The sequence below is a fragment of the Mixophyes fleayi genome, chromosome 10 (assembly GCF_038048845.1).
Source record: "Mixophyes fleayi isolate aMixFle1 chromosome 10, aMixFle1.hap1, whole genome shotgun sequence".
NCBI classification, from domain to species: domain Eukaryota; kingdom Metazoa; phylum Chordata; class Amphibia; order Anura; family Limnodynastidae; genus Mixophyes; species Mixophyes fleayi.
Genome location: NC_134411.1, coordinates 37,420,007 through 37,445,726, shown reverse-complemented (window position 1 = coordinate 37,445,726; position 25,720 = coordinate 37,420,007). Strand labels below are relative to the sequence as shown.

General features: G+C 40.7%; 1 protein-coding gene across 1 annotated transcript; it reads left to right on the top strand.

Annotated features, from left to right (window-relative positions):
- The first annotated feature begins 1,126 nt into the window (after nucleotides 1-1,126).
- On the top strand, nucleotides 1,127-24,729 carry ZDHHC13 (zDHHC palmitoyltransferase 13). Its single transcript, XM_075188443.1, has 17 exons — nucleotides 1,127-1,217; nucleotides 7,162-7,301; nucleotides 9,530-9,652; nucleotides 9,750-9,827; nucleotides 13,071-13,215; nucleotides 13,471-13,535; nucleotides 14,061-14,223; nucleotides 14,482-14,607; nucleotides 17,549-17,682; nucleotides 18,529-18,631; nucleotides 18,988-19,110; nucleotides 20,186-20,248; nucleotides 20,336-20,429; nucleotides 21,116-21,199; nucleotides 21,286-21,443; nucleotides 21,718-21,815; nucleotides 23,237-24,729. Exons 1-17 carry the CDS (start codon nucleotides 1,206-1,208, stop codon nucleotides 23,373-23,375), a joined length of 1,848 nt encoding a protein of 615 aa, XP_075044544.1. The 5' UTR covers nucleotides 1,127-1,205; the 3' UTR covers nucleotides 23,376-24,729.
- Nucleotides 24,730-25,720: the final 991 nt, after the last annotated feature.

Genomic DNA, 25,720 nt, shown 5'->3' with positions numbered 1-25,720 from the left:
CTCTGCAGTCCTTCTCCGGCGCGCTGTAGTCTCCTTACTGAGGAGATTTTGTGAGTCTCACTCCTCAGTAAAGAGCGTACAGCGCGCCGGAGAAGGAGGTAAGTGCCGGGGGGGGGGGGCGCGGGCAGCTCGGATCACGGGGGGGGGGGGGGGAGGATTACCCTCACGGGGGAATGGAGGCCCCCTTAGCCCGGGGGCCTCCATTCCCTTAATCCGGCCCTGAATACCATGTTATAAACTGTATATTTCCTCAGACTCCCATTTTCTATGCTGCATATTTCCTCAGACTCGTTATATTCTGTATATTTTCCTCAGACTTCCATGTTATACACCATATATTCCCTCAGAATACCATGTTATAAACTGTATATTTCCTCAGACTCCCAATTTCTATATTGTGTATTTTCTCAGACTCCCATGTTATATGCTGCATTTTCCCTCTGACTCTGCACTCCCATGTTATATACAGTATATCACCTCAGATTCTGCACTCCCATGTTATATACAGTATATCACCTCAGACCCCCCATGTTATATACAGTATATTACCTCAGATTCTGCACTCCCATGTTATATACAGTATATTACCTCAGACTCTGCACTCCCATGTTATATACAGTATATTACCTCAGACTCTGCACTCCCATGTTATATACAGTATATTACCTCAGACTCTGCACTCCCATGTTATATACAGTATATTACCTCAGACTCTGCACTCCCATGTTATATACATTATATCACCTCAGACCCCCCATGTTATATACAGTATATTACCTCAGACCCCATGTTATATACAGTATATCACCTCAGACTCTGCACTCCCATGTTATATACAGTATATCACCTCAGCCCCCCATGTTATATACAGTAAATCACCTCAGCCCCCCATGTTATATACAGTTTATCACCTCAGCCCCCCATGTTATATGCTGCTGCTGCTATACAGTCAAAAACTACAGAAATCTGCAGTTACATGGTCGTCTCTTTTTCCCGCCCTTTCCGAGGTCTCATTACTCCCCCTATTATGGCCACGCCCCGTAAGCTCAGGCTCTCTCTTATTGGTCGCCAAGCTTTGATTGATGTGATGATGTGGAGGGGTGGGTCCCATTCGCTTCTCCACCAATCAGAAAGGAGGAGTGTCTAGTAACCAGGAAGTTACTGCGTGTGGTGACAGAGGGGAGCGGCCGGAGCACAGCGACATCATGAGCTCCCCGGTAAGTGGAACCACCCCCTGATATATGTTACCGCGAGCTCCCCGGTAAGTGGAACCTCCCCCCTAATATATGTCACCGTGAGCTCTCCGATATGTGTAACCCCCCCCCCCCCCCCAATATATGTCACCGCGAGCTCCACGGTAAGTGTGACCTCCCCCTAAATATATGTCACCGCGAGCTCTCCGATATGTGTAACCCCCCCCAATATATGTCACCGCGAGCTCTCCGATATGTGTAACCCCCCCCCCCCCCCAATATATGTCACCGCGAGCTCCACGGTAAGTGTGACCTCCCCCTAAATATATGTCACCGCGAGCTCTCCGATATGTGTAACCCCCCCCAATATATGTCACCGCGAGCTCTCCGATATGTGTAACCCCCCCCCCCCCCCAATATATGTCACCGCGAGCTCCACGGTAAGTGTGACCTCCCCCTAAATATATGTCACCGCGAGCTCTCCGATATGTGTAACCCCCCCCAATATATGTCACCGCGAGCTCTCCGATATGTGTAACCCTCTCCACCTCCCCCTTATATGTCACCGCGAGCTCCCCGGTAAGTGTAAACCCCCCCCCCCCCCCCCCTATATATTATATACCACTGGGAGTTCCCCGGTAAGTGCAAACCCCTCACTATATATATATATATATATATATATATATATATTATAAATAAAAAAACTTGCAGGTGAGTGTCACCATTCACCATATATTTCACAAAGCTCCCCATTAAGTCTCCTCAATATTCTGTCACATAATTCCCCTATGACCTCTCCCACCCCTCCTAGTTATCACAAAAATGCTATTAGCTCTTTTGTATCTGTATTGTTGTTAGCCCCACGACAAGCGTTCCCCACATTTATCATATATAACTTATCATCATGAGCCCCCAGGAAGTTTTCCCCTTTTATTGATTAGCATTATGAGCTCCCAGTCAAGTCTCCCCTTAATATTCTTTATCACGTCAACCCCTTGTAAATGTCAGGTAATTTAATATATATATTATGACAAGCTCCCCAGTAAGTGTGCCCCCCCCCCCCCCCTTCCCAGTTATCATATATCACCACAAGTGGCCTGGTTAGCTTCCCGTTTGTCATATAGTATCACAAGCAGCATTATAAATCATCTTCTGGGCTTTATAATCTCAAGTCCCACAGGAGGGTTTTGGGTCTCTATAAAACTGCAGCAGTTACTGTTGTCTATTTACTTAAATTTGTGATACATTAGAGTAATACAAAATATATGCCATTGCATTCTAGTTAAATGGAATAAAATGCAAACCTTATAATGAGTCCGAGTTGATCGGACATATTAGTCTGTTAACTTTATTTTAGTGGTAGATACAGCAGGTAGCCCCTTTTCCTTTGTAAATCTAGGGGTTTATACCATTGTACAAAAGACCCTTCTAATCTTAGCTGTTAGCTGTAATTTGTCTAGTGCAAGTTAGCTAAAGAAAGTAAATGCTGCTTGCTATGGTAACTGCATGTTTGCACGATATGCATAAACTGAAAGTTAAGAATATATGTTACGGTAAAGGGCAGGACTTTGCTTCTTTACAAACAATGGCAAGCCAACTATGCAAGCTTTCCAGGCTTAGGCCCATGTTTGCCAATTCATATAACATTATACTGTTTTTGTTATACATTTACAATGCCATCCCTATAGCAACAGCTGCTGTGACTGTTTATTATATAATGGTACATTACCTTTATATATGTATTTAGTTTTGCGTTGTTCGTAAAGTTGAGATTATCTGTCAAAAACTTTAGAACAGCGATGGGCTACCTGATAAACTTTTGGGGCCACAAAAGTGTCCCTCTAACCTTTAGAAGGGCCGACATCACCCTGAAACTCGGTAATAAGTTACAAAAAAATACATTTGTTCAAAGAAAGAGACACCTATCTGTAATAACATGCCAGCAGGTATTTTAAACAACTGTTAGTCTACAACAAACAAATCTGACAATAAAGAATAAAGATGCTGGGGGCCACAGGTGAACGTTCGGAGGGCCACCTGTTGGCCGTCGCTGCTTTAGAAGAACAAATATTTTGGTATAGGAACCAAGTTATTACTTGCTATTTAAATTTACACTTTGTGTGATTCCATACTTTACCCAAGTTCTAGATAATAAAATTATTTGGTAAATGACTTTGATGTTAGTTATGTTAACTTAACACCTGTTACATAGATTTGAAGATGTGTTACATTTTCAGCCTGGACTGGTGCTTGTTTAAATATCGAACAGCTTTAAGTGCTAGTGCTTTGCATGTTGGGCCTTTGATACCTAAACTTTCTCTATTGTTAATAACCAATCACATCTATTTCATGATCCCGGAGGAAGTATCGTGCATGAAAATTTGCAAGCTCTTCAGGTTTTCCCTCTCCACCGAAGCTTTAGTCTATATATTAGTAAAACAGAAAAGTATCAAGTGTACAATTTAATTCCTGCACTAAAACAAATATTTAACAACCAATCACATTCAATAGGACCGATAAGATAAGTGAAAACAGCATTAGGTTCATGTCATATAAGCACTTTTAGCGTTTGTACTTTTCCGGCTTCAGAATCGCCCGATCACGGCAGCTTCCCTTGTGAAGTGGGCAGAATGGGGACTTAAATGCCATGTCTTATTTTTACAGTGTTAGTGGGAAAATGCAGCACTTTGACATCTCACAGCATTTGTATTGGGCACTAGTCCAATGTGCGTCTGTTCTAAAAAAAAAAAAGCACTCAAGCGATTAATTTGCTTTTGTGATATCCTGATCTTTTTACACATTGATTTAAATTTGGAGCAATTTGATGCTGCACTTTAATGTGGAGTGAAAAGCACCTTTGTTTTTTTTTTTATCATGTGTTTTTTATTGGAAGATTTTTATTACACAAACAGTAAGTTAAAAAAACCAAAAAAAACAACCTGATATATATTATGCTAACAAGCAGTTGCTAATTTAATCAATGAATTGGCATATTAGTTATCTAAGTTCACAAGGAAAATTAGAGTAATAAGTTAGGTGAATGGTTAACCATAGGATATTAACAATCATTGATGAAAGGGCTGACATAATAGCTTTGTTCCAGTACAGAGATTTGGAACATATATAGCTGTGTCAGCGGACAAATGAACAAATCATTTAAAACAGAATACCTGTAGAAAAATAACATAGCTCAGGACAACACAAAAACGGGTGAATGCGCAGGACAATGACGACCAGGGCACAAGAAAGAGAAGCCTGCAGATATTCTAGTCAGGGGGCACATAAACTTCCTCGTCTCCAGAATGTATTCTATACTAGGGGGCAGATTCAATTAGCTGCAATCCTGAGAACATTTCGACTGCGCACTTGTATAAATAAAAATTTCCGCTGCAAAATTGTCGCCGGAATGTTCGCGAAATGCTTTGCGGCTAATTGAATCTACTCCTTGGAGTTATACCAGTGAAATCATATCTGATAATACTTATTATAAAAGCACTTTTCTGATACCAGCCTTAGGGGCATACTCAATTAGCTTGGCGGTTCGCGATTACGCTGCCACTGTGCTTTACTCAAAGTAATACGGTACCGCAATATCGTGGATAGGGCTGCAAAGGAAAATCCTTCTTATTGCGGTACCGCGTATTACTGTTGCTGGCTGTTCCGGCACGTAGACGCAAACCGCCAAGCTAATTGAATATGCCCCCTTAGCGTGAAAAAACACATGTAATCTGTCTGGCTGCAGCGACATGCATAGATCAAATCATACAGATGTTGAATTGTAATAAAAAGTGGTGAAAGTCTGCTAATAAGTTTCTCGCTGGGCAGTGACCAAGTCGTTATTACTATTTATTGTATAAATAAATATTTGTATTTAATAATATAGATGGAAGCTGTATCGTTTGTTGTGTAGAGTTGTAAAGCGCTACGGAATTTGCTGGCACTGTATAAATAAATGATGATGATGAAAGTCTCCAATGGGATACTTAGAGGGAAATTCGGTTAACTGCGGAGTGACTCCGCGCCAATGTAACATTGTAGATTTCTCCTCACACCCCTTAGAGGTGCCCCCTTAGCGGCAAATTATTATGAACAAGTTGATTTTAAATGTTGCATCTTATAGTTTTCTACTGTTTAACGCTGTAAAAATGAGACAGCGAAGAGCATAGGGCCCCGGAGGCTACAGTGATTGGCTATGCACCTTTCCGCCCCTGGTCATGTGGCAGACGTGGGTAGGGTGTGCTTTTTGGATTTAGTTGCAGTCAGCAAGCACAGTGGCCTAGTGGTTAGCACTTCTGCCTCACAGCACTGAGGTCATGAGTTCGATTCCCGACCATGGCCTTACCTGTGTGGAGTTTGTATGTTCTCCCTGTGTTTGCGTGGGTTTCCTCCGTGTGCTCCGGTTTCCTCCCACACTCCAAAAACATACTGGTAGGTTAATTGGCTGCTATCAAAATTTACCATAGTCTCTCCCTGTTTGTCTGTGTGTGAGTGTGTGTCTATATTATGGAATTTAGACTGTAAGCTCAAATGGGGCAGGGACTGATGTGAATGAGTTCTCTGTACAGCGCTGCGGAATTAGTGGCGCTATATAAATAAATGATGATGATAGTTTGGAAATGTCTCAGACTGGTAGCCTTATCCTATACAAAGCACATTTATTGTTTAAGCTATGATTTTTTCATTATTTTGTCTCTTGCTTTAACACTGCTTATTTCTTGGAGCTTTTTATAAATAATAATAAATAATCCCTATACCATGCAGAAATCTTGCTGGTTCCAATATCACAGGTAGAAATTGCATGTAAACAACTGCAATCACTGATAATGATCATTTTGATTTCAGTTGGATTTTTTTGTTCGTAAATGTAGTCGGAGGTTGTATAGATCTTAGTTGGAGGCTGTATAGATCTCGTAGCCTATTTGAATGGTTATTATCCGGCTGCACAAATGCCCCCCAGTTTGGTAATTTCGTTTGTGCTCCCACAAACACCAAGCAGTTGGATCTTAATCAGTTTAGCTACATATCCTCCAGCTCAGCTCTGGTCACTGCATAGATTGTCTAGTTAATTTGTGTCCCTCACTATTTACTCACAGACATCTGTGTTTGTTTATGGAAGATAGCAGGGCTGATAATTGCTTGGAGATTCAACCCTCCTTGTTCTCATCAGTGTTATTGTTCTATTTTCTTGCAAGCACTAAATTACACAGTTTATAATACCCATAATCCCCTGTAGTTTTTGTTGTCCAGTGCAGGGGCAGGAACTGGTCAATTATTATTATTATTTTTTTTTTATCAACAAACAAATAAAAATGAAATAACTGTACATTACTGAACATTCTCTTGTGAAACATTCTGCCCCTATGTACATTGGACACGTTGTCCGTTTTATCTCGAGAGAAGGATGGTTTTTGAAGGTGGCAATATTCGGTCTACAGAAATGAGAAGACTAGCGCTTCATACAGTCTTACATATTGGCGTTTCTGTTCCACATCAGAGTCACAGTTTCTTGGTGTGTTATATAAATAGTTATCTTCTTTATAAATATTGCACAACATTTTATTTTTGTATTCTGCGCATTAGTGAGAGGAGCAGTACTAGAAAGTGATAATCAATGCATATAAGTAACACACTTCTATCCAAATAACAATACAAAATCCGTGACAAAACATATCTGGCATCATTTATCTTCATGTTGGGATTCTAATCCAGGATATTGAATCTTTTTTTATTAGCTGATAGCGTGTGTATTTATCTTGGGCAGTCTTGACAGGCGCATTGAGTGAATAGAGCCAAACATATCTCAAGAAAGACCTGACCGCCATAGAAGGCTTATACAGGGGGTCTGCACACACGTTAAGATAAAATCACATGTTCATTTTGATTACTGGACAACAGTATATATTTCAATCTTACAAGGCAAAAATATGTTTTATTTTGTCACTGTAATATGTTCTGTTTTTCTTGACAGTGCAAATTGCCCCATGGACACAGTCACCAGCACAGCCACCACCATGCGGGGCAACACGGTGTGCCCGGGGAAGACAAGGCAGTGCCCAGCCAGCAAGAGGTTGAGGATTACAGCAGCTGGGACATTGTTAAAGCCACACAGTAAGTGGAATATTGGGAATAAAGTGTGGACCAATGGGAGTGACTGGTGGCTTTGTTATAGTGGTGCTGTCAGCCAATACCCATCAATTCACCTGGAATTAGTGACAACGCTGAGACCTAAAGTGCCTCAGTTCTGTTGCTAGTTCAGCCATGGTTTACTGGAGCATTTTAATGTTGATCAATAACAAACCGTAAAATATTTTGTATATGTTACCATTATATAAACAAGGTGACTTTTTCTTTCCTATAGTATCAGGCTTAAACTAGATTTATATCTTGGTAGGCAGACAGAAAAGTGTATATGTTCAGAGACTTACAGCTTAACCATGTAAATAGGTGGGGTTGAGGTCTTCTGTTTAATTTAGATGCGAGTTCTGTGACATCAGCCAATCAGTGAACAGTGTGTCTCCCACCTTCTTCTGTATCTGTATGAATGAAGAAGTGAAACAGGATTTGTAGACCCGCCATGACCAGGGGCGGACCTAGAATTTTTTAGGGGGGAGGGGCGAATTGTGCCCCTTTTTCCTAATAGAAGCATGGGGCTTACTACCAAAAACAAAGAAGTAGGTTAATTGGCTGCTATCAAAATTGACCCTAGTCTCTGTCTCTCTCTGTCTGTGTGTATGTATGTTACGGAATTTAGACTGTAAGCTCCAATGGGGCAGGGACTGATGTGAGTGAGTTCTCTGTACAGCGCTGCGGAATCAGTGGCGCTATATAAATAAATGATGATGATGATGGGGCTTCCAGCGGCAGCGCACTATACTGATGTTCACGGCGGCTGACAGGTAAGCAGATATTGCAGCTCGGCCACGCTGATTGTGTTAAAACACAATCAGAGTGGCCGGATAGGATTCTCTGCCTGTCTGTCAGCCACCGGGACCATCAGTATTGTGAGCTGCTACTGCTGCTGGGGGGGGGGGGGAATCGCCCCGGGAATCGCCCTGATCGCCCCCCCCCATCACCTGGATCCGCCACTGACCAACCCATCTATAAATGCTTTTCTTTATCCGTCAACTGTGTGTTTTATTTGCTAATAAGAAGGTACAATATGTGTGCGTATTAAGTTTCTTAGAGGAGACAAATCTCCTCATGAATTCCCGCGCTCTGTTAGTCTCAGTGTCTTTCTCTCCTATTTCTCTTCACTATTCTGTTTGTTTTGGCGTGGTTCTCCGTTATTGGACTACACTGTGCGGTCCTGTTTGTTCTCACGTCTCTCTGTTTATATTACAGTAATGATTCCGGCTGCATTTGATAAATCCTTTGTACCCACATTACCCCATTGATTATTCTGTCTTGTGCTGTGCCCTGTATATACATTACTTGATAAGACACGGATATATGCCGGGATGCAGCTAGAAAATAAACCGGTCTATAATGAGCACCCAGTTGTTCTGGATCCCTCTGTCTCTTCAGTCCCTGCTACAGGCATTGCATGCCCAGATCTAGTCTCTGCGGAGGTAACGGCATCGGTGAGACAGTCTGACAGCGGATCAGAATCAATCGGCTGCTCTCTGTTTAGCTATCAGACTGTCTCACTTACAGTACTGCGGAGCTCTACGTCTTCTGAGAGGGACATGATTAAAGGCTCATCTGATGAGGCCATGCTTAGCACTGCAGCATTGTAGAGCTATCTAAGCCTATTCTGTATCATCATTGTCATACTCAATGCTGGTGACTGGTCAGCCATGGAATCCACCTCACAGGCAGCACAAGTGGGTAATTGCTCGCTTCAATTTTCCCAGCTCCTAATTTTTTGGTACCACCTCCTAGGTCTTGAAGAAATTTGTTAAGGTCTGCTATATGCAGGTTAAAATTAAACTAGTTTTAAATGTAATAAAAGAGTTTGGTGGTTTGTAAGAGAGGCTGGGTCTACACAGCCAAAAAGTATTTTCTTGACCTCTAAAACAAGGTGATCAGGATAAACTTCATGTTTACATTTTTTTTTCATTAAAATAGCGTTTATTGACGTTAACAGGCATCCAAAACAATGTACACAGTGGGGAACGTGTATGGTATTGGCAGAGCAACCATTTCCTAAACTGCTGTTCATTGCAATAAACTCTACTCCATCTGTATATTACTGATTGTGTTAGATTTGCCATCAGTAGTCCTGGATGCCCGGCCTGTCCATGTGATATTATTAAAGGGACCGAGGGCACAAACTCAGTTATAGTTGTTAGGTTTCCTGTATATTTGTAATAACATTATTGATCTGTTTATTTCAGACACGGTCTGTTAGATCGATGCAGGGAGCTGGTGGAGGCCGGTTACGACGTCCGGCAACCAGACAGTGAGAATGTGACTCTCCTGCACTGGGCGGCCATCAACAACAGACAGGAGCTTGTAAGGTACGTACCTGTGTATGCATGTACTCGGTGCTGATACAGCATGACTACGCAGGTGACTGTGATGATTTCACTGACCGTATCCTCCCATCTCACACAGATATTTCATCTCCAAAGGGGCCGTTGTGGATCAGCTCGGAGGCACCTTGAATTCCACGCCTCTTCACTGGGCCGTCAGGTAGTGGAGCTGTACTGACTGTTGAATTAATTGCTCGGATAATTATTTACATATCCAGTGTCTTTAGTTTTCACAGCACTTTAAATCAAGGCAGGAAGAAACTTAGTAAAGGTAATGGCAGACAGCCCAGTCTGCAGGGATTGGGTTGCACTACACAGTTGATTTTACTACATGTAATATTACACAACTTTTCCCAGTGGTCTGGACTGGGAGGGCTGTTATATTTTAGCATGGGGGGCCAAGACTCGAATCAGCAGCCTATTTTAAATGGAAAAAAAATGCAGGTGGCCAATGACCCAGCCAAAGGTTGCCCACTATGGGATCGACCTGGTGGGGTCTGGATCACTTTTGGATTATATGGTAGCCTTTTATTGGAAGATGAGCACTCACTCATCTGATCACACTCATCTGCTGTCTGCACTGACCAACTTATTTACTAGTAATACTAGCATCATTAATAAATGTGGTTGTTGTTTTGGGGAAGAGGCGATGGGTACGCTGATTAGGGGATGACGTGTATAAATTAAGATGCGCACATTGATTGGCCTAGAAATATAGTGATCCCCTACCTTTTCTGTAATGTCTTGTAAATGATAACAGCCCACAGGGGGCACTGTTTCCTGTCATCCTGATAAAGAGGTTTAGCCGCTGACTAAATGTTCTTCTCAGATACAATAACCAGGGAGACGTAAAAAGCAAACATAACATTATCAAAACTGTGCTTCTGATTGCATAAATTGCAATATCAAATTGTTAATAATTTTATGCAAATGGGAAAAAAAAAATTACAATATATAATTTAAGTGTTTTTCTTTTAATGACCTGTTTGGTCGTTCTTCCTCAGACTTCCAAAATCTACTGTTACTAATATCGCAGGCATACATTAGACAAGATGGTAAACATTAAATCTGTATTTGCTTTCTGTAACCCTATATCGGCATCACTCCGGGAAGTGTCTACACTTGTCATCTGGTTGCTGTGGCTAGGTTGTATGACAGGTGAGGATATATATCTCTATAAATGACGAGGCAGTCAGTGGAATTAGTGAAAGACCAGTTATTCAGTGAGTCACAGACCAGGGGAACCAGCTTCTCTGCCGGCTATTTCCTGGATGAATGTCTCTGCGGGGAGCATTTCAGGCTGATTTCACCTGGTTTCTTGTCGGTTAATGTGTTGTAATTCTAAAAGCTATTTCTACACCAGGCCACATGTAAATAAGATGTTCACATTTTGACATCTGCATGGAGTAACCTGTTTTAATCTCTTAGTGTGCTAACAAGAGGCAGTGTGCTCTGCTCCCTCTGCCTTCACCAAAGGCTGACCGGCTGCTAAAACACAATTAGTTGACCCTTATAGTGAAAGCACTGAGGGTACACATTGACACTTTTCCAGATGCAGTTTTTTCCGCTGTCCCATCGGGCCATACTGTCGGACGGAATTAAACCTTTTCTAGACAGATTGTTAATCCTGCAGTGAGTACAGTAATTACAGCTTTGCGATTACCATGTCGCTGTAATTGTTGTCAGGGTTCTCGTAACCGCAGTAATGAGTCCCACCGGTGCTTCAGAAGGGTTCTTAAAGGGTTACTTTACCTGATTTGGCGCAAGTGCCGGAAGCCATGATTATAAAATATATTTTTGTCTCTACAGCAAGGTTTATATTTGGCACCAAAAGGATTCATACAGGAAAAATAAATAAACACGCACTTATTTTTTTTTTCACAAGCACACTTACCATATTTTAAGCAATTTGGTTTTAATGAGGATTCATAAGAATGATTGTGTTCAGCATTTGTAACAAATGGCCATAAAGTAGGACTTTTAATTGCGTATTGGATATTGATTTAGAATCCTGAGCCTCTGAATAGTAAATCTCCTTTCCTCTCCCCTGTTACTTTTTAGTAATTTGCTATTTTACGTGAATACATTCTATAATTCATGTGTGTGTATGCATTTGTGTATGAATATGTATTGTGTGTGTGTGTGTGTGTATTGTTTATATACTGCTCATAGCCCCATATGAACCTATCTATATCCAGCAGACAATGGGTCTTTCATTCTAGCTCCAGCCTAGGGTGTGTCACAGTGAATACAAGTAATGACCAAATTATACTCATTTCACTGATCTCTTAAAATGCAGCATAATAGATAGTGAGCCACAAGCAGTGTATAGACAGCAAACTGCCCAATCAGTGTGGACTGAAGGAAGTTAGTCTGAGTACACACTACACAAAATTACTCCCGATGCGATATAGTTAACAATTTTACCAATGACTGTAAAAAAAAAAATCCAGCTCGGCATGTCGATTCATGTGTACATACTAAACCCATTCTTACAAGATTTACCTTCAGATCTGCCCTAACCCATCTACTGAAAGAGCGGGACTCTGCACACTCCATAGAGACCACACCTTCAGATCTGCCCTAACCCATCTACTGAAAGAGCGGGACGCACACTCCATAGAGATCTATGGACACTGCCGGTCCTGAGTGCGCACACGCTGCAGGATGGAAACCATTGTTCCATCATTGAACCACATTTTTAGTTTTATATATATATATATATATATATATATATATATATATATATATATATATATATATATCAATCAGAGTTCAAGGCACCCCTAAGCCACAATAATTACAAGTAGTCCCCCGCCTTGCTTACCACTGGCCCTGACTGAGGCACCCCTGTGAGATCTCCAAGGCACCTCAGGGAGCCTAGGCACACAGTTTGGGAACCACTGGTTTAAGCAATTCATTTTCCAATATTTCGCAAAGATATTTAATGAGGATTTATAAGAATCATTGATGTGCTCAGTATTTGTAACAAATAATAAATTATAGAACTTGTAATTGTGTATTGTATATTGATTTAAGAATCTCAGTGCTTAGTACTAAGAATATTCCTTTTCTCTCTCCCTTTGTGTGAATGATTTGTATTCAGTATAGCACCCATCACATGACAAATAATATATACATTTATGATTCTACAATTGTTTGTGGGGTAATACTTTATTTCTGTGCTGGTATATTCTTATTTTTCATGTGTAAATTACATTAAGTGGAAATAAACAAAGATTTGAGTTTTCAGTCTAGTTAAATATTTGTTTGCCAAAAGATCCATCGATAAGAAGTATTCATCCTCTCAAAGGTTTAATAGTCCACAAATATGTTCCCCCTCTTCTGGGTATTAATTTATTGGAGGTGTTCAGTTATATGTTTATTATGTGGTTAATTTTAGACAAGGACACCTCCAGACAGTTATACTGCTGATGAAGTTTGGTGGTGAGCCGAGTCTGATAGACGGAGAAGGTTATAACAGCGTTCATCTGGCTGTTCTGTTCCAGCACATGCCAATTATAGCCTATCTGATCGCCAAAGGAGAGGTGAGTACAACTATCTCTCACCACCTCGTGGATTATTTCACCTTTCCCATGTATTACTGCAAAATGTCCATCTGCTATAAGTCTTTTTTGGAAGGGGGTGAATTTGTGGATCGAGTCGGGGTTGATACCCCCTTCTCTCGTCTTCTATGGCCCTCATTAATTCTATATAATAGGTAGCAGGGAGACCATGTACTTCAGGAAGTAAAATCACTGCCAACCAGACTAGTTTAACTGTCTCCGTTTTTCTATTTGCAGAGCATTGATGTCGCAGATATGAACGGAATGACCCCTCTGATGTTGTCTGCTCAGAAAATAATTGGGTAACAAGAAAATATTCTATCAGTCACTGTACAGGGCTTTGTCTACATTGATTTGATGGTGACAGTTTGCTCTTTGTGGGGTAAAATCTTTCTGTCCTTATACTAGAACACTGTGGTATAGAATCTTCTTCATAGAGCAGTGTTTCCCCAAAACTGGTCCTCAAGGATCCCTAGCAGTACATGGTTTCCATATCTTCTTGCTGGAGCACAGGTGTATTCATTACAAAATGTTGGTTCTGCCCAGAAAATGGCTGTGTGGTCCAGTATGTTGGGCTTTAATTTAAACAAACCTATCCCTTTACGCAAACTGTACATACTCAATGAATAAATTAGGTTAAAAAAATTGTAACCTGGAAAGCAGAATTTACATTACTGTGTACTATTGTATGTTTGTTTTATATAGTTAAAACATTGCCTAAATGTATGCTTCTGTTGTATATACATCACCCCCCACCCCCCTCGCAACTTTGTTACTCATAAAGTGCAGTGATGTTCATTGTGCTAGCGAGATTTCTGTGTTTTCAGAATGGAGCCGACCAATTTCCTGTTGAAGCTGAACCCGTCTTTAAATCTTGCGGACAAGGTTCACCGTAACACAGCCCTTCACTGGGCGGTCCTGTCCGGCAACGTTAATGCTGTGGATTTACTGTTAGAGGCAGGATGCAGTTTGGACATGGAGAACAGCAAGGTGATACAAATCTGCCTGTTTTGGGTTTATTGAGAAATAAATGTTTTAGAGGTGCTGTCCATTTTCTGTACTATGCCCTGTGGCCTTCAAGTCTATGTATGTGTTGTGTCCTTATATTGTATCTAATACATTCCTTGAGATTATTCCCTTTGTTTGCTCCAGAACACGCTTCTCTGAGGGTCACGTTTTCTACTCCAGGACACATACACACCTCAAATATTTTTTGTTTTTAATATTTTTATTTTTCATGTTCTGCAGGGAGAAACTCCACTTGATATCGGCCAGCAAACCAGAAATCGGCTAATTGTCCATATTTTAATGAGTGAAGCCAAGACTCGGGCCAGCAAGAACTCTAGAGCCTTAAAGACGTTACAGAAGTATGAGGTGAGTACATTTTCTCTCTCCCATGTCTAAATATATCCCCTTTGTTCTAGATGTTTGAATTAGACATTCTAATGTATTTAAGTTAATGAACCCTCAGTGGAATATTTACTACATTCTTTCCAGCTATATTTTTAGCTCCTAGACTTTCATTACTGCATCAGGTCTGGGAGGTTTTTGAAGCAGAGATGCTCTGAAAACATTGGCTGCTAAGTCTTGTCTATTATTTGTCAGAGCAATTCCATTTCACAACATAGCGCCACCTAGAGGTTTATGCAGAACAGTATTTCTGGTGTACAGATGACTTTAGACCAGGCCTTGACAACCTGTGGCTCTCTTTACCAACCGATAGCTAGCAGTCTTTGCTGGGACTTGTAGTTTCACAACACACGGAGAGCCACAGGTTGTCCAGGCCTAATTTACACTTCTGACTTTGACAAGTTGTTTTTCTACTAAACTAGCTAATGCTAAAATTTTAAAATATAGATAAAGATTTCAGAAACTTGTGAGAACTTATGATATTGAAGATGAAGATTTAATATTGGGGTTGGGGGGGTACTTTTTTTTTTTTTTTTAATATACACACTTCCTGTCTGTAACTCTACCAAATAATTTTGCATGGAGCCATTCTGAGCCATAAAATGCAGTGATGGGACAGATAACAAGGTTAGATACAATAAAAATCATTATCTACTATCGGGTTTTGGGAGCTTTTACATATGTTGCCAGTGCTAAAAAATGGAACCACTTGTATTGGTATTTATTTTAGGTATAATTGGCCTCACAGCGAGGTCAGCCGTCTTGTGGAGCCAGTACCTTTTTTTTATTATATATATATATTTATACCGTAATTTTCGCTCTATAAGACGCACCTGACCATAAGACTCACCTAGTATTCTGAACCAAATAGTGTAATAAAATATTTAATAAATATATATTGACAGTGGGTATTGGCACAAAAAAGGATGATTATAAAGCTTTCATATGATTACACACACATATAGCAATATATAAGCTGGTGGTTCACATGAATGTGAATAGGTCTCTCAAATGGCAGTTGGAGCTCAAATCAGAAAGTCTCAATATGTCCACACTTGCTTGGGATAAAACAAGGAAAGGGAAAGAGAAAATGGAGGGGGTTGGGGGGTGGCAGTCAGCGGATTTGCAATATGAAAAAAACTATAAACTAAATCGGATGGAAAGGATGCAATAATCAAAAATGCAACACGAATGAAAATCATACTAGAATAGTAACAGAGTGGAGGATAATGGAAATGTCCCATAAATGACTGGAAATAGGGAAAGGTAATAATCTAAAATTCAATGGCTAAGCAAAATGGCCATACAGACCAGAGATACACATACAAAAGCACTCAGAAAATAAGACCTTGTTCCGGGTGTAAATGTCAAACATGGACTCACGCTAAATATGATTGTAGATGCGTGAGAATGCAGCCTGGCAAAAGAAGACCGGGATCGAGTGTCCTCCTTCAGAACGGGCGGGATGATCGCAGCATTCAAGCGCGTCTAAACGGAGATCTGCGGATACACTGCGTTCCACAGTGGAACCCAAATCTCTCCACTTCCGGTGTAAGGGTGCCGGATTGAATCAAAATAGTGTTTCAACGGAGAGTTTTTGCAGTATTCGCTCCATAAGACGCACACACTTTTTTCCCCGCTTTTTTTGGGGGAAAAAAAGGGCGTCTTTTATGGAGCGAAAAATACGGGATATATATATATATATATATATATATATATATATATATTATATTATATTTTATTCAGGCCTCAGTATAAGTCAGGCACTGCTTTAATGTGGTCACTTGTTCCAAGTAAATGGATAGGCTACAACGTAGATCAGATGGCTGCCTCCACTTCCTGTAGGGGTACAGGTCCACTGTAAGCAGGCGCATGGTGGTGTGGCTGGATGAGGTCACTGCTTAAGCCCAGTATATAACACCTTGCAGGCCGATGAGTAGAGTAAACCCAACCAAAATGTCCCTAAACTCCGGGAGCACAAATTTCTTCCAGAGTTTAACCCCGGAAATCAAGGATATGGCTTTGATCAAGTCTGGGCCTCCTGCACATAAATACAAACCCAACTACTGAGGCATTCTCTAAATTGCAGCTTTATGGCCGTGCAAAGCCTCCTGGAGCCTCTAATTGGGAGAACTACTTGAGGCCGCGGCTACGACCTACACCATGCTGGAAAGCTCAAATTCTTCTCCTCTTTATATTAATGATCGCTTTATGCAACTCCATTGTAAAGTGCTGTAATAATACCTTGTGATCACACACCAGTACTTGGTAGTAACAATCGGAGGATTACGTAATTTCCAGTCAGAGGACAACAAAGAATTGGACTATATAAAGCGGAAAGTGTTCTCCTTAAAAGAGAAATGACCTTGAGAATCAGGCATCAGGAATGCCAGGACAACATAACGGTGTGTAATATTCCCACTAGCCAAATTAGATTCCTCCTTACATAGGCTTTATCTTCATCTTCACCAGATCCGACGGCCAACTAATCCCAGATATAGCACACAGTGCTATGTATTAATAGAATGTAGAATGTAGGTGCTGAGAATATTTAGCAAACTATGCAGCTCCCAAACCTGCTGTTCCTGAATTGTGACAGCTGCTAAGAGCAAACATGGAGATGTTCATACTCTGCTTTTCCGTTATTGTGACTAAACCGATGTCTGCTCATCAGTCTCCTGTTACAGATTTACAGAACCATTATTACAAGATAATTTTGCTTACGATACCCTGTCTCTCTTGCCCTTTAGACATGGTGGTGGCAACTGGCCAGACTGGTGTTTTTGGCACATTTGTTATTCTAAACAATATTTCTGCTCACACATCCCAAATAAATGTCCGTTTTAAAGCGACCAGTTTATCCTCGTTATCCTCTCTGTAACGTAACTCTTTGGTTCCCCGGCAGATTTCCCTGGTGGTGCTGGTCTGCTTGTCTCTCCTGGGGGGCGTTGGATATATCCTGAATATGAATACAGACTCCTGGCTGGTAAAGGGAACGCTCCTCGCTTTGGTCACTGCCGGGTCTCAGCTGTTCACCAGGTTTGTAGCTACTGAAACAATTAATCAAATACAGAATGTTTCTCGCGTTACATTTATGCAGGGTCTAGCCTCTCGTACCGAAATCTTAAGGTCCTTCAAATGTGCACAGTGCTTGTTTCCTGGTTACTTCCTGTTTACAGGGAACACCTTTTTTTTTTTTTTTTTTTTTTTTTTTTTTACGTCTAATAAAGACTTTTATTTAAAGTATTATTTTTTGCAAGGCCTACTTGAAAAAATATATCTACAGCATAAGATTAACTCCAATTTCTTATGCTGTAGATATTCTGATATTCAGATGTGCTGATATCACGCTGTGGTGTCAGCACATTGCTTGCAATTGAATACGACCCTTAGTGTTGCCTCATGTCCGCCACTTGTACAGAGCATAGGGATTATTGAGTATTATGGTCCCCAAGCTTTCCTCCTTCTAACTATAACGCTAGAGCCTACCATGATGCTTAGGTTAACGTGTCTTACATACATAATCGCACTGCTTGTTAACTGATTTCTACAAATAACACTGTGAATCGGCCTCTAAGAAAGAAAGAAAATGCCTGGGGCCAATCTAAGACTGCTGTGAAAATGATTAGCTAATTCCTCATGAGAAACATCATGAAGACTAGATGGGATGGTTGGATCTTTCCTGCCATGAAGTTCTGTAATTACCGGACTTGGAACTTAGGGATATCTGTTTCATCCCTGAGAAGTAAGAGAGCTTAGGTCCACTACATGGTTGTTGTCCACCTCTGGAGGTCAGGAACGGTCGATGTTTAGCCAAGAATTGGTCAGGGAGGTGATTTAAACTGGTTTTCCTCTGCCACGTAAACATGCCATTTATTTTTCCAGACGTGTTGTTGGTCCAAACAGTCAGAAGCACCTGCCCGCTATCTTCTTCATCAGCTCCGTTTTCTGGATGTTCATGACGTGGTTCATCTGCTTCCTTCCCGATATCCTTCTCGCTAGTTTTTAAAGCTTGTTTCTTATCTGATTGGAGACCACTATTGTCACCATCTCTTGAAGACGAGTGTTTGTAAAACAGTCATTGGTGTAATGTTTTTCCATGAAAGGTGAAGTTTTTATGATGTCCTGTCAATGTCTCATGTCTCTGATGTACTAGGACCAAGAGTTCGATGTATAAGGCTGTCAGATGATTAGTGGGATTAATTCCTGATTGTCCAGGTTTGTTCGAATTTAAACTTGCATCTCTACTTTTCCATATATAGTAAATTACACACATCTGTAAATATTTTTATTTTCTGTTGGTTAGTTATGAATTTTCCTTAACTAATTCTTGTTTGCTCACATTTGGCGCGAGCGACAGTCCAGATCCCGTTTGTGCTCAGCGCCTTCCTTGTATTTTATTATTTCTACAAGACATGGAGGACGGATCCCGGGTACGTCAGGTCCTCGGAGGAGGAGAGGAAGCAGGTATGGTTAATCGTAGAAAGATCTTACATTCTATTTCCTGTGAGAGTAGGACTGAATTAGTGCAACGCAGCCTGTAAGTTCACTAGGAAACCAAAAAATTCTTTTGATAAATTAATATACTGAAGTTTAAGTTCACAAAACATCTGCCTCCACCCTGTGTATTGGACAGAAGCTTTTCTTTTTTTCTTTAAATATGTATTCTTTCATTATTGTTTTTTATACAAATAAACAGATACGTATTACCTTACAATCTTTTAGATACTTGTCTGATTTTAAAATTGCGTGTGTATGACTAAATAAATAATCTGTAGAAACCAGGAGGGAAATTAGAGTGAGATGGAAGAAGAAAGTGGGTGTTGGTCACATATCGCTAAAGAGTGAAGCAGGTTATCGGGAGTACCATCGTTTGTAGTAAAGTAACAAGTGCAAGAGATGTGTTAAACATTATTAAAGATAAACTTAAACTTTCTATTACGAGAGAAGTGCAGGGTCATTATGGAAGATCCTAGGCGATCAATTTTTTGAAAGACGAATGCTGTTTAACTACTTTAGCAATGTAATTAAGGCATATTCATCGTATATTTGGGGCAGCACGGTGGCTCAGTGATTAGCACTTGTGCTTCACAGAGCTGGGTTCGATTCCCGACCATGGCCTTATCTGTGTAGTGTTTGTATGTTCTCCCCGTGTTTGCGTGGGTTTCCTCTGGGTGCTCCAGTTTCTTCCGACACTCCAAAAACATACTGGTCGGTTAATTGGCTGCTATCAAAATTAACCCTAGTCTGTGTGTGTGTTAGGGAATTTAAACTGTAAGTTCCGATTGTACAGGGACTGATGTGAATGACAATTATTCTCTATACAGCGCTGCGGAATTAGTGGCGCTATATAAATAAATGGTGATGATGATATTTATCATAATGACACAAATAAGATTTGTGTTTGCAGTAAATATGGCATAGATTTTATTTAAGTTGTATTTAATTGCAGTATGGTACTTATGTCTTTAAATGTCATGTAATGAGGGATAACAGCAGAAAGTATTTCAGCGACTTGTTAAGTAGAAGTTTTGTATTATAGACAATCATCACACTTGCTGAAGCCGGGTGCCTGGATGCCAGACTGTTCTGTACGTCCTGTCTGGTACGTTTCTCCATCTAATAATTTTTTTTTTTTTTTTAAAAGCTAATATTATATAATATATCATTAACCCTTTACGTAATCTGGCAGGTGAAGAAACCGCTGAGGTCCATGCACTGTCACGCATGCGACTCCTGTGTGGCCAAATTTGATCAGCACTGTATATGGACAGGGCGTTGTATTGGTGAGATTCTGTAAATCTTATATATTTACATGTAAGGAGATTATACTGATACCATGACAAGACTAGAGAAGTTGGAGATTGTAGCTGGAGAACTAGATAAATGTGAGCTATTGTTTTCTGGTATCAGCCACTAGCAGAGAGGGAATTTGGAGTGTGTTAAAATGTTTCACTGTGAAACACATTTCTGTCGGTCACACTGCGACCAGGACAAGGGTTATTATTACAAGGGAGGATTATGTACGTCTGCATTCAAACGAGCCATTCAGGAGAACAGGTTTCTGGGAAATGTCAGTGACTCTGCAGCGCTTTGAGTCAGCACTTTACCCTCTGATAACTTTTATTGGTAACAAGTTTCTGTTACTTTTTATTTGTATATTGTGAGTATTACTGCATGTAAAGCAACTTTCACTTTCATTTCAATGGTCTGGTCATTATCAAACTGTTATCTAATGTCCGTTTCTCTCTGCTTTTTCCAATATTTTCTAATTTTAATCAGAATAGAGCCTATACATGATACATTATTACAGTGACTGAGTGAAAATTTTTTGGTTGGGGGTGTTCTTGCTGGTTTTGACCTTCGCTCCAGTGTGCAGCCTTCTGAAAATGGACCGAGAACCCACATACATATGTTTAGTATATGCATGAATACATGTCAGTCTTATTATCATGTGTCTTGACCCCCACAGGTGCAGGGAACCACCATTACTTTGTGCTGTTCCTCTGTGCTATGGCAGTCATGGGTCACTGGATGATCTACGCCTCCTCTCTGTGTAAGTAGATCTCAGCGGACATAGCTGCACCTCCTGTTTTGTGGTGGCCACCCAGGAATAATCTGTGATATTTCCCTTCCTCGTAGTCTGGGTCAGTCAGTGCTCTACAAACGTACAGAAGGACGGCATTGGAGGATTTCTGGCAGAGATTGTAGCGTGTTCCCCATGGGTCCTGTATATTTTCCTTCTTGTCTGTTCTCTTACGGTCTGGTCTACGCTTATGCTTATACTGCAGATCTATCAGGTAACTGAACCAATTCCTGTAGCTTCTTCCAGGGGTGAGAACCGTACCTCTGCTGCATTTCTGAAGGGGCGCGTGTTTTGTTTTTAGTAGAAGCAACTGGCTCCAGACTGTATTGTATTGACCTGCACTTTTAAAGGAAGAGCAACTTATTGTCACAAGCTAATGTCATTTTTGGTATCTCTATGAAAGCTATCTGTAATGTAGTGGTTTATTAAAGCACTGAGATGATCTGATATATACTGTAATTATGACTATAAAATGTTTGTTCATACAGATTGCATTTCTTGGTCTAACTAGTCAAGAAAGATTCAATCTCCAAATGCAGAACAGATTCAGTAAACACAAAGTGTCGCTGCGGAAATCTCCCTTCAAGTAAGTGACCGTTGCCTTGGCGATGTCCTGGTGAGGGTGACCTGTGGGATCACTACTCCAAGAGGTGCCACAATCCAACACTCTCTTGTGAGTTCCTATTACCATCCATCCCCAGGACCCGCTTTGTGCACAACCTGGCTGCTCCTTAATGAGCGGTTTACATCCCATACTTCCTAAAACTGCTTCTCTACATTATTCTTACCTTTATTGACTATGCTCTGTACCTTTACCTACCCCTCTCGCTAACATCCCAGCTCTGTCCTTTCCTTTATAACTTCTCCCCACTCCTCTCTTACTCATCTGCCTGCACTTCATAAATGTTCTGCTCCCTGCACTCTCTTCACGCCCAGTATGGGTGTCCTCCTCTTTTTCACCCACCTCCCTCTTGGCGACATCTCCACCAGCCCCTGACCCCACAAAATCCCCTCCTAAAATCCTCATTCTACCCCAAAATTTTCCACCATCCATGAACCTCCAACCCTTCCAATCTCGTTTTTATGTCTCCACTTTCCTCCCGCCCCTCTTCCTGCGCACTCTGCGACACTAGATCTGTCTGCAATAAACTGACTTCCTTTCCAATTTCCTCAGCCTTCTTGGCATGACTGAATCTTGTCTCTGACACTGTTTTCCCTTTCTCTATCTCCTACGGGAGTCCCGCCAGCACTTCTCTCGTGCTGCTCTCTCCACTTATGGAACTCCTTACCCTGCCTCAAAAGACTTTCACTCAAATTTCAGGCTTTTATGTGCTTTCTAAAAACCCATCTATACACTATATATCTTACCCCACCTGGTACTGCTCTCTCTCATTGGATATTGGGGCTGTAGCTGGTATTAATTTTTTTCAGTACCATGGACTCCTTTTGTCTAAGCATTGCTCTTTGCCTTTAGACTTTAAGTTCTCACGATCTGGGCCCTGTCTGCCCTCTGTCCGTAATGACATCTGCAGCTCCTTCTTCAGCCTTGTCTGTACGTCTTCTGTTTATATGTATGATTTGTTATACTGACTGTCTGGAGCTGTGACATTTTGTGGCACCTTAGATGATGATGATAATATATCCAGAAAGCCTAGTTTCACTACTGTCATCTAGCTTACCTCCACTAGGTGGAGCTGTTTCTTGTAGAAATGTGCTAATTGGATTTGTCTGTCCTATTATATATTATTGCAATTTAATACATAAGTGATGTTTAATATATGTATAAACTCTTGTTACAAAGACTAAAGCACAGAAAGTGATAAGTGGGTTGTGGGACCAGGTCTCTGGTATTTTGAGGACAATTCCTCTGTAGTTTGGGGAAAAACTCATTATAGGGCTCATGATACGGTTAATGACAACAACAGCAAAAAAACTTTGTAAGACTGTATCTGTCAGTTGAACAGCTCCAGTCTAACTATTCCCTGTTTTCTATTGATGTTTTCCCAGCCGGGGCTGTATCCAGAATCTTGCAGACTTCTTCCGATGTCAATGTTTTGGACTGATAAAAACCAATCCTGTAGACTGGACAAAGCAATACCACGGCATGTTCCAGATGGCTAAGATGCGGGACGCCGAGTCCGTTTAGGCCACACCTGTTATGGCGGCAGCTTTTCTAGAATACCTCCGCTAAGTGAAGAAACCGTTGGGTGGCTGTTATCTACCAACATCCTAGGTGTATCACAAGAGACCTGCAATATCATATGTCTAGAGGGATCTGCAGAATCTGGAGTTTTCCAGCACAAACTAGTTTACAGATTGGCTGACTTGGAAAGGCTTTAATACTTTAAAAAACAAAACAAGAAATATATACTTTGTATAAACTCCTAAAGAAATCGCTCACTTTCTAGGCCATTTGGATCATGGTGTCGTAAAGTCACATTAGCTCTATAACTGAGTCTGTAAAAGCTTATTACAGAACAACAACTAGCGATAATAAAGACAAGAAGCTGACAGCTGTTTCTTTCAGATCTGAACCTTAATAAATTGTTGAGGGTGGTTTGAAAGAAACCGCTGCCAGATTCAGAGACCTTTATGAATTTGCATCTTGTTTAACTCCGGAGCTTGGTACGTTTATTTGACTTAAAATATTTCTCATTGGAATTCGTTGAAGATTTGCAGCACATGGAGAATGTCCTATTTGTTCCTCTCCGCTTGGACCGCCTACATCCCATCACTGATTATTTGTGCCTCAGATGTATCACTTGTATTTTTGTTGTTTTTTGTTTTTGCGTAACAAAGTGCCTTGAGAGCCCGCTATAAACCAGCGTTTACACAACGTCCATAATCACGGACGCCGCTTAAATTCCTTGGAGCCAATGGTCCCGTTTCTTCCGTCCAGTTGTTGCTGTAGTGGCTTCTACCCGAAGCTCGGGGCAAGTACCTCGGGGCTGCGGGCCCCATATATAGAAGTGTGGGGTGAAAAGGGATTTTCACTATTACAGTGAGAAATGTGACTAGTATGAGAGATAAACTGGATCAATTTTGGAGCAAAACAAATGTTCGGTATGGACAGATGATTCCACTTCCCATAAGAATACAGAGTAATTTATCAAGACTGCAGCAATACGCTACCTTATTCCAACAGCGACGGTAGATATGATACGGAACGACCTGTGAAACATTTGGCAAAGAGCGATGAGTTAAGAATGGTGAAGGGTTGCTGGGATACGCCACGTTTATAAGTTCTCAAACTGCAGAGATACATTTTTACTTATTTTTTTTGTGGAACGGAGAATTCGTTTTTTGCCATTCAGTTGCTACCCTTTTTTTTAAAAAAAAAAGAAAGTTCTAGTCTCTGACAAGTGAAACTTGTTCTATCTCTTGGACACCAGGAGACCACATTGAAAGAAGAGGAAGTGTTCTCTTCCGTGTTAAATGTATGCAGTATGTAAATTACATTTTACAAAAGAGTCATTTTAATAAATAATTTCTCAAACTTTGATTTGTTGATTCTTTCTTCCTATTTAGCTTCTCTTGTACTACTTACATTGGCAATTGCCTGTAGTGGCGTTGACCAACTTGACACAAGCCGCGCAGACCGATTACTAACCTAATATTGATTGTTTTTATATATTCTGTAATTGCTGCTTTTCTGTTGGTCAGTAAACACGAAGGTTATTGAATAGGGTTATTGCAGACTTGTCATCTGATGAATGAACAGTGAATACAAAGATTTATTCTGAGTTGAAGAAGCAACAGGTTCCTAAATATCTTGTTTTTACATTGCATTTTAGATATTTTATGCTGGCTAAGAAATGTTACTAAAAACTAGACTGCCAATTTTGCTTTCTGCAAGGTACTCTTATCTCACTGTATTCATTCTATTCCCATTATAATGCTACATTTTGTCCTCGGTTGTCCCTAAACCGAGCTCTGCGATAGGAAACTCCGCTCCGACAAAGGTTTATGATTCATTGTTAGAATAACCTCTCAGCATCATTCCCCCCTTTTGTTCTGATACTTAGATTCCTCTATTTGTTCAAAAGTACATGCCCATACACACATTTTTTATTTGTCCTACGAAACTCTCCACCATCTTGTGGTATTGTAGGTTAAACTGGAAAGACTTGTGCTCTCACCTAAAAGAACATCAATATTGTGATGCCTCCTTCCACAAAGTTTCTTTTTTGTTTTCTTCTGCTTGTTTTAGCCATATTTAGTTTTAAATGAATCATGATGGTTGGGGGCTATCTTTATTACATAAGTCATTGTTTTACATCTAATGGTTTATTTTGGGGGGGGGGGGGGTTACTTTTGAAGAATATGCTATATTTGCAACATACTGCCATTTTCACATGCAAAATTGATGGAAGTTGCAAAAATGCAGGCGCATTCGTATAAAATACCACTGCAGGAATCCTATTTTTGCACTTCTGCAAACAGACCTTTTACACGTTGGCCTCTTGAAAGTACAACAGAGATCCTTTGTTC

What these genes read in the sequence shown, in the direction of transcription:
- ZDHHC13 (XM_075188443.1), top strand. An exon ending in AGACGTTACAGAAGTATGAG is followed by an intron (nt 14,608 to 17,548) that starts GTGAGTACATTT and finishes GTTCCCCGGCAG; the next exon opens with ATTTCCCTGGTGGTGCTGGT. An exon ending in TTATACTGCAGATCTATCAG is followed by an intron (nt 21,444 to 21,717) that starts GTAACTGAACCA and finishes TTGTTCATACAG; the next exon opens with ATTGCATTTCTTGGTCTAAC.